Consider the following 9,833-nt stretch of genomic DNA (forward strand, 5'->3'; position numbering starts at 1 on the left):
AAACGAATTAATGTACACATCGCTACAACAACAACAAACAGAAACCAAACAAGGAAAGGAAACACAAATAGCAACTTACTCATATTTGTTATGGGACATCCTTCGCTGTCTCTTGGGACAGCCTTTTAATATATTCTCTCTCTAGGAGAATCTTCCGTTATGCTCCCACTCTAGGGAACCCTTCCATTAAAACCTTAAGGCATCCGTTTCCTCAAATAGGGAAACCTTCTCCTTAATTACGCTAGCGAAACTGTCTTTTATTTATCTGAGCACTCGCCAATTCCCAGTCCAATCCTTGTCTAATACCAGTCCGGGCCACAACCTACAGAAAACCGCCGCTTCTTAGCCTGGGTTGCTTCAAGCGGCTCGCACCGCTTCTTGCTCTTATGGCCCGCCTAGCGAGACAAAAGACACATACTCTTCAGAAGTTCATGAAGCAGCTTCCCTTTTATTGAGATAATACCCTCAATATAAAATCAGTCTCATGCATAAGCAATAGTAACCAGATATGTCCATCCAATCCTGTTAAAGGTCAAGCAATCACTCGCTCAAGCGTACATGTAAAGTATATCTGTCCACATGCTAGGCGGCTGAACTGATTATCATACAGCCAATTGTAAACGCTTTCTGCCTTTCTCCAGGCACAATCAGAACGCTGATTGCTCTCTGCCAGTCGCCATCTTTAGATGCACATGGCATAACCCTGTGCCCCTGGTTTCAACCACCACACCCAAAATTTGCATTTTGGACTAGACTGTCTCCCTTGTAATGCTCACCTCTAACTCCAAATGTCTATCACCATTTGGATGTTTAGTTGTATTTCAAAAATTAGCTCACACCAAACATGTTTTGGAAGTCTTCCCCATTTTATTCAATTAAACTCAGTTCCTCTAGTGACTCAGGTGAAAAATAACTGGGATCATTGTACATGCAACTCTTTTTCTCACAGTACATAAATATTCTGAGGAGATCCTATCAATTCTGTTCTCAAACTGTAGGATGACAGCATCTTATCATCCATTGTTAATATTATAGTTTATGCTACTCTGATATGTCACCTACCAGGAAACAATTAACTCTACAGTGTGAGATGCAGTGAAAACATATACTACAAAACACCATAAATGCACAGAAATTATTTCTCCCTCATGTAACCTTCTGTATGAAGAAAGTAAATTCTAGTCACTAATCCATCCAGGAATCCAGAATTAATTATGTAATTTTAGTTACATGAATTGTGTTATTGTTCTTGCTCAAATAATTGGATTAGGTCATTTGTAGACTGGCCTGAAGGAAAATGAACTGAAATAGAGAATATACTTTTTACTCTTTAAAAAAATGCTCCAGACATTGTGCATATGAATTTTCTCACATGACATTGGAAATAAGCTAATATCTAGATAGCCTAGAAGTCATCTGCACATGTCAGTCTAACTAACAGGTCACCTCAGATACTGATAGCTGTCACTCTGGAAAGTTTTCTCTTGTCTACATCAATTACAGTAAGGTATGTAGCAATAAATTCAAGTTACATCTAGGAGTTCTTTCAATTAAAAGGCATCTCTTTAGACTCACATATGACTTTAAAAAAATAGATGCAGTCGATAACAATAATCACTTGGCAGCTCATTGTATAATTTATTAATTTTATATTACATAATTATCCAAAATTTATCACTATTTATATAAATAATATAATTATAAGAAAAGTAATGATAGTAAATTTTAATTCAATACTTTTATTCATAGTACTTAAGTATAACTTTTATAATGTCTTATGAAATTATTGGCCCAATTTGTGTACCTTTGTTTTCATTTTTCTTTGACTTTATGTGTGTAATTATGAATCACTGCTTTAAAAATTCAGTTTTATCAAATCAATTAAGTCTTCCTAAAAATTGTGTCTGGAATTAGTGAACATAGAATTCACTTAGGGAATTAGTGATCAAGCCAGAATGAAGAACACAAGAAATAAACCACCCAGTGTTTGAAGTGCTAGGGATCAAACCCAGTCCCTTATACAGCTAGGCTCTACAATTGAGGTACATCCCCAGCACAAAATAAGACACTTGTAGGGCATAAACACTCTGATGTAAAAGAAGTGGGGAAAAGGTCTCATCCAATCTCTGGAAATTTCAATCTGAGAATATTTGGTACATCTTTCTTCATGATCAAATCAAGACGTTGGCTATGTGGCTTCACACATATCTTCAAGCACTACTAAGTAATGCCTATTCAAAGAGACTTTCTATCCCAGGATCAATAGTTATTAATTACATGATAATTCTTAGTAAGAAAATATTCTCATTTGAGTTTTTCTTTTCTCTCTGGCCAAACACATTTTTTTATGTGTAGAAAAGATTGACTTTATTTACAAATACTCATCCTTTTTCACAAAACTCCTAAACTTAATACTTAGAATCTGCCTATTTCTAAAACAATCATATAAGTTAACACTAGAATAAGTATGTGATATTAATGTTATTTATATATGTATCTCACATATGAGGGGTGTGTATTGGGTGTGAATTAATCAGGAACTGTTTACTGAAAATATAATGAAAAATCAATTTAAGTAATAAGATTTGATTCATAACAAAAGAAAGATTGAATTAGGTGTGGGTCCTTCAATGATATGTTTGAATGAGAATACAGAAGCTGTAAGACACAGATATATTCCTGGATAAAAACTGAGAAATTGTTGAGAGGTGACTTGAGTGAGGCTAATGTGATGGAGTTAATCTATGTTCTATACTTAATTAGAGAGAAAACATTAGTAATAAATTTCATAATAGTTGTAGTTAAATTTTTGTTTCCTTTAAAGTTATGAATCTATACTTGCATATCATCTCTTGTTCAGGGCCTCCAATCCCTTTCTTGATTTTTTTTCTTTTCTGCCTTCCTTCTTTTCTCTCTCCTGTACCCCTTCTTTCCTTTCTTCCTACTTTCCTTTCTTCTTTCTTCCCATTAACATAAACTTTGTAATTATTCTGGAGGTCTTAATTCTTTTCCTTAATAGTTTATAAGTTATTCTGTGGTGCATTATTTGTTTTTTCTTAGCAAATATATGTATTAACTTTCTCCACCGTAATCTTTATTTTCTCCAGGAAGACCTACTACATTATGTGAGACTATGGGCAAAGCTGAAATTTGGCTAATTCGGACATATTGGGATTTTGAATTTTCTCATCCATACTTACCCAATTTTGAGTTTGTTGGAGGATTGCACTGCAAACCTGCCAAACCTTTACCTAAGGTAGGTCTATGATAATGAACATTGTCCCATTTTTCTTTAAAGTTAACAGCCCCAATAAACACATATGTTGATGAATCTCTTCAGTCTATCACCTCCAATTATTTTCTTTATGGTAGCGGTCTTTTTTGACTTATATTAGGTCTTATGAAATTATTTGAGGATTTAGCCAAAAATAAAATAATTCCAGTGGTATACTAAAAATACCTGTACCTTTAGTGTGGATACTGAGCTCACACACAGGGAGTAGAATTATGGGAATCACCAAGAAGACCACTTTGGTATTCCCAATGAATGAGGAAAGTCATTGCCAGGGACATTTTCAAAATGGTTGATAGAGAAGGATAGCTTCATGAGAATTTCTTCTGAATTGCACGGGATTTTTGAATAAGAAGATCTATTAAGGGAAGATATGGAATAATGCAGCATTTCTAGATTTTAATCCCGGGTGTTACTGCATGATGGTAACCTTTAGTTTCAGAGGAAACAATTGGTGAAAAAAGTTCATAAAGTTTATGATGAGTTCAGTTTTTGGCCACCAGGGATTTTCATGTGATTTCTGAAAATTCTTTGGGTAGTACAAGGTCTCAGCATAGGTAGAAAACATTAAAAATAGATTGACAGTCATCAACGTACAGAAACAGTAATAAAACTGAATGATTGCAAGGCAATGTCTGTAATCCCAGCAGCTCAAAGGCTGAGTCAGGAAGATCACAAATTCAAAAACAGCCTCAGCCTAAGGCCTCCACTTCTGCTCTACTGCCAACACAATGCTGGACAGTCTCAGGCCTAAGACTTCACTCCATGAGTTAATGGGAACACCTAGCTGAACCCCATCTCTCCCTCCTTCTTGGTCATGCAAAACGGTCCTTGGGCTGTGGCAGCACTTGGTCACTCAGACACCTCAGGAACCAGGCAAGAGGGAGCACAGAATCTCAGTTCCTGAGCAGTGGCTGCCCCACGTGTTTCCTCCCAGCTACCCCAAGGGGCCTCAGCCCTGACCCTGGAAGATGTGGGAGGCAGCCTGGGGCTTTATGGAATTCCTTTAAAGAAAGGTATTGTGAAGAAGCATTGAGAGAAGACAAGTTTTCTCTAACACTATGACTGAGAAGCATGGATACAAGAGAAAATTTCATGTCAAAATTACTTAACAATAATTAAAATACAAAATATGTCCCTGCCAGTGTATGTGAAATCATACCAGAGATGAGATCCAATTTCAAGGAGGGGGCCAACCCTGCTCATGTCCCTTAGAGATGTTCTCTGGGAGGAAAGAGGGATACATGGTCATTTTTCCTTCCATTTACATGGTGAAGCTCACATATACCTTCTGACTGCCAGCACTCCTCATGTGGTCAAAATAAAGCCAATCATTATTGAGAGAGAGAGAGAGAGAGAGAGAGAGAGAGAGAGACTCAATGATATCATTATTTTCTATAAGCATGATCAGTATTTGTTTTTTGAGTGAAAAATAAAATTGTATACCAAATTCCAAAGTTTTCAGTGAACAAATATACAATGCCAGAAATATTAGACAGAAATAAGTTTTAAGAAACAAAAGAATCTATTAGATCACTTTGGTAAGACAATTGTTAATTATTAATAGTGGTGAATGAGGAGACAAAAATTTTTTTATCTGGTTTATAGCCCTATGACTATAATCTCCTCAGTATGCTGAAGGTCAAATGGAGAACCCAGGGGAGTTCCTGATTTCTGTTTAACATAAATAAAGCATACTTAAGTTTAAAATTTTATTTCAATATTATAATGTGCTTTACTTAGCAGACAATTTTATGGATGCAGAGCAGCTTTGCTGATTACTGTCAGTACAGGAGTTAAGAAAACAATACCTAAATAAGCATACTAAGAGAGAGATAACCCACCCATGATCACTAGATATAACCTACCATACTATTTATTTTTTTTCTCCTCCCCTTTCACAAGTATAATTACACAAATAAAAAACTTAGACATAGTTTACAAGAAGAAGTGACAGGAACTCAATTCCAAACTCAGATTTCCTATTGATACAGACTTTAAGGTGTATCACTACCAATCACAGCTGTTATACATGATGAATGAATTATGCTAGTCACTAGATAAACAGAATAAAGAACTAATGGACATACTTAAATTAAAAATACAAATCAGCATGGTGGGGTATGTGTGTTTGTGCACTTTGGTTTGCTTGATACAGACTTATTTATGAGAAAACATTTATTAGGACCTCAGAAACTCTCCTGACATTAAGCAAGCTGGAAATTACAGTGCACTTCCACTCAACACATTGTCCCTCCCCTCAAAATTTACTAGCCATGAACTGAGAAATAGAGTGATACCAGAATGACCACAAATAGTTGCAAAGAGAATATAGAACTTACCTTTAGAAGGTGGCATTCACATAGAATATTATGTAAAACTTTCCAGTCCTGGACTTTGCAGTGCCCAATTTGCAAATCTGTAAATAGGGACTCAGGGAATTTGATTTGTGTTGGAATTTGTACTTTACTACCACTCTAAGTCTCAAATTAAATGTATCATCTTATAAAAGTCATTATTATTATTATAGCAGGCAATGAACTGTGGTATCTATTTTTAAAATATTTTACTATATACCACATTTTTGAGAAATTTCTTCTTAGCCCTATTAATCAGGAAAGTGGATTCTTCTGAAAAATTATCTTGAAAGCTAGTCTCACAGGAAGGTACATTTATGGATGTAACAGGCATATTGATAAATTTAAAAGTCTAGGTCTGGATCCTTTCTTGGGCTTCCTGCCGTGATTATATTTATAAGTTTGTAGACAACTCTGTTGGTTGGGAAAATGATACCTTGAGAGTAACAGTTCCACCAACCATGAGAAGAGCTGCCATCATTGCCTGTTTGTTTCTGTGGTGATTTGATTCATATTATACTTGCAATCACTTAGGATGTATTTTAGCCTTACGTTTCAGGGACGTACTTCCTTTCAAATAGATAGGTAGTTATGGGTAGAAGAAAAGTTTAATAATTTCTCTGACATTACTTTTTACTTTTTCTACTTAAAAGTATAAACGAATTGTGTTTCCTTATGATGCTGCACTTGTTAATAGAAAGAATGTTTGTCTGCAGGAAATGGAAGACTTCATCCAGAGCTCAGGTGAAGATGGTGTTGTTGTGTTTTCTCTGGGGTTTTTGGTCAAAAACCTCACAGAAGGAAAGGCCAATTTCATTGCCTCAGCCCTTGCACAGCTTCCACAGAAGGTTGGTACAATCTGAAACCCTGGTCCTCAGCATCTTACTAATGGGGCAGAGAGTATGCCTAATCCTATTCTTTCCAGATGGACATTGGTACTCATAAACATTAAGCATAACTGACACCAGTATTAAGTAAACATTTATATAACAATGAAATCTTCTACTTAGGTACATTTAATCACTTGCCTACTGCACCTTGGCTTTTCTTTGGGAACTCACTTTGTAATCATTGATTTTTAAAAGAATAGAAGTGCAAATATTTGTCCATTTGTAACATTTTGGCTTGCATGGACTACTCTCAGTTCTAAAATATGTTAGCTCCATGGTCCAGGAAAAGAGAACAATTATACACAGAATAGAGAAAAATCATACTAAAAATGTACCTCAAATTTCTGAGTTTTTAAAAACTCTTATCAAAGTGTAGTTGCTTTAGAAGTAGAAGATTAGATTAACTTATTCTTTCCAAACTCAGTATTCTACAGTTAAAAACAAAAGCACAATATATTGTCATAAGCATAATATATTTGTAATTTGTTATTCAATTAACCTTGATTTTTGTAATTAGAAGTCTATATTCTATTCTCTCAGATTCCTGTTCTTTAAGCACCTGGTACTCTTTACATTTATAGTTAAACTACATAGGATGGTACAATGGTACCTATGCTAATTAGGCATGATAGAACTTCTGCTTTTTATTTCTAAACTCATCTCTTAAAATTTGCCTTAACCCCCAGGATTAAAGTACATACAAAAATGATTAAAATCCTAATTTAAACACTTTATTGAAAAGGGGAATGTAAGAAAATTCTCATCTAATCCCCATTCAAAATATTAAAGAAAGAAGACATTGCTGGGGGGTGGGGGAGAGGGAGGGAAAAGAAAAGAAAGAAGAAAGTAGAGAAGAAGAACGGAAGGAGGAAGGGAGAAAGGAAAGCTGGTAAGAAAATACCATCATTAAAAATAAAGACTAAATACCTAACGGTAACTATATATTGGAAAAAAAATTACATTTGCAACATGAGAGGAAGAATGAAATAAACAGGTTTGCACAGAATTTGCGTTTCTCTTATTGTTTTTAACCTCCATGTTCTGATTTTTTAGACTAGTCCTATTTATTTTGTTTCTTTATTTAAAGAATCACCTCCAATAATTTTAAAGTGATAAACCTCAAAATACGTATACTATTCTTAATAGACTTTGAGTAGAAGCCTTTACAGATAGACATGAGCAGTCCTTATGTATACCTTAATGTTTACAAGCTTCAAACTCTTTCTCTATGCTCACTCTCAGCTGGCACCTACAATATGGAGGAACCTGATTCCTTAATAAGCCTACAGACTTAACACAGCCTCACTTGTGTACTTGCAATATTATAGCATTGTCTTTCACAGGTCTTATGGAGATACAAAGGAAAGAAGCCAGCCACACTAGGAGCCAATACTCGGATTTTTGATTGGCTACCTCAGAATGACCTTCTTGGTAAGACTGTGGAAAAAGAAAGGCTATACAATTGGGTAACAGAAAAGTTAACTAATTGTTTGTGACAGTTTGTTGTCACAAAACACTTTTTTAAATAACAGAAAATGCATTTAATATATGTAATAATCCAATATTTCCACATTTAACTTCTAGTTTTAAAGCAGATGTAATTAAACAATTGGCCATTAATTTCATAGACTCTTGCTGCCCCTAGTTCTGTTAAGACTCTCTTCACATTTCAAGATTCAGTCCCAGCTCTGATAACATCTCCTAAGTATTGCCTTCCCAGAAAATTAAGGAGTTTATTCTCTTTCTGGGATCACAGTTTTCTAGAGTAGCATTGTCTAACCTGGTTAGCTTTTCAAAAAAAAAAAAAAAAATGTTGCCTTCTTCAGTGACATGTACCGTAACTTGTGGTCCCTCCATCTTGGAAATTTTGACAATATATTAGCTTGAAATTCACTCATGCTTCTCACTCTATCCCCAAACTAGGTCATCCTAAAACCAAAGCTTTTATCACTCATGGTGGAAATAATGAAATCTATGAAGCTATTTATCATGGGATCCCTATGGTGGGAATCCCCATGTTTGCTGATCAACCTGATAACATCGCTCACATGAAGGCCAAGGGAGCAGCTGTGGAGGTGAACTTCAACACAATGACAAGTGCGGATTTGCTCAGTGCGTTGAGAACAGTCATTTATCAGCCTTCGTGAGTACTGCTACTTTTAAAGATTTCTCTGCCAGTGATTGTGTTAACTGTAATCCTAGGAAAGTTCCACTACCTCATAACTTTGTAATTGGTTTAATTTCAAATAATATAGTTTTACATTTGTAAAACCATTTATTTCATTCCCAACTGGTAAAATGATTTCCTGAAATGAAAATAAAACAAGAACAACAGCAACAAAACCTGGCTTCAAAAAATCTACCAATGTTTTCCAAAATAAGCACCATACAATAGAAGTACTTACATTGTTTTTCTGGGTTATCTGTGTAATTTCATGAATAAATATTTAAATGTCATAAACCATTTATTAATTACATGATAGAAGTAATAATGTTCCCAATATTAAACATTCAAAATAACTACCAATAGTCAGTTTTAAACAGTGTTGTTAAACAGTGCTCTTTGTTAATAGTTATTTCTGAATGATTTATAATCTTCAGGATGTTAAGGACATCATAATATATGGGATAGCTAGGAGTTAGGAATTTCTTTTTTTTTTTTTAATGAGCAATATTTTATTTGAACAAATAATTCAATAATTTAACATCATCCAAATCTTATGAAAAGATTCCAAATCTTACAAAGATTAAAAATTTCACTATTCATATTTACAAATTCTGAGGGGAAAATAAATTTGAAACAGGATACAGAAAATAATGTTGAAACAAGTTATTGCCTTTCGAGGCAATATACCCTGTTACTGACTTCGGCAAGTTTCATGTCAAATGCCATGGTAGTAGCACTCTCATTGCACGATTCATCATTTTACATGTTTTGTGATGGGAAATGGACCCAGGTCTGTGTGCATGCTAGGTGATCTAACACTGCGCTCTACCTCAGTTCCTAATGTTATCATTTAAAACAGATTCTGTGCATTACACCTAATATCATTTTACAAATCCTAGGTACTTTCCAGATTCCTATGTTTAAGAGCTTAAGTTATAACATTTAAGCACTAACGGTGCAAAAGAAACAACTTATAAGTTCATGAAACAAAAAAGGAAGGAGTGGAGATTACAAAGGCAGTCTTGAAGCAGAATCCATGATTCAATCAGCTTTAGTATTAATTGCATATAATAAGATCACCTGATTGATGTTCTAATTATTAAATGTTGGACAAAGGGGGTTTGGTA

General features: G+C 34.7%; 1 protein-coding gene across 1 annotated transcript; it reads left to right on the top strand.

The window, feature by feature from the left end:
• Window positions 1-3,111: 3,111 nt before the first annotated feature.
• Window positions 3,112-8,784, top strand: LOC306669144 (UDP-glucuronosyltransferase 2A2-like). The gene is made up of 4 exons (XM_079153033.1): window positions 3,112-3,256; window positions 6,366-6,497; window positions 7,883-7,970; window positions 8,463-8,784. Exons 1-4 carry the CDS (start codon window positions 3,134-3,136, stop codon window positions 8,684-8,686), a joined length of 567 nt encoding a protein of 188 aa, XP_079009159.1. The 5' UTR covers window positions 3,112-3,133; the 3' UTR covers window positions 8,687-8,784.
• The last annotated feature ends 1,049 nt before the right edge of the window (window positions 8,785-9,833 follow it).

Source organism: Sciurus vulgaris, assembly GCF_902686455.1.
Source record: "Sciurus vulgaris genome assembly, chromosome: 9".
Lineage (NCBI taxonomy): Eukaryota > Metazoa > Chordata > Mammalia > Rodentia > Sciuridae > Sciurus > Sciurus vulgaris.

What these genes read in the sequence shown, in the direction of transcription:
- LOC306669144 (XM_079153033.1), top strand. Translation starts at nt 3,134, where the DNA reads ATGGGCAAAGCTGAAATTTGGCTAATTCGGACATATTGGGATTTTGAA. An exon ending in CTGCCAAACCTTTACCTAAG is followed by an intron (nt 3,257 to 6,365) that starts GTAGGTCTATGA and finishes GTTTGTCTGCAG; the next exon opens with GAAATGGAAGACTTCATCCA. An exon ending in TTGCACAGCTTCCACAGAAG is followed by an intron (nt 6,498 to 7,882) that starts GTTGGTACAATC and finishes TGTCTTTCACAG; the next exon opens with GTCTTATGGAGATACAAAGG.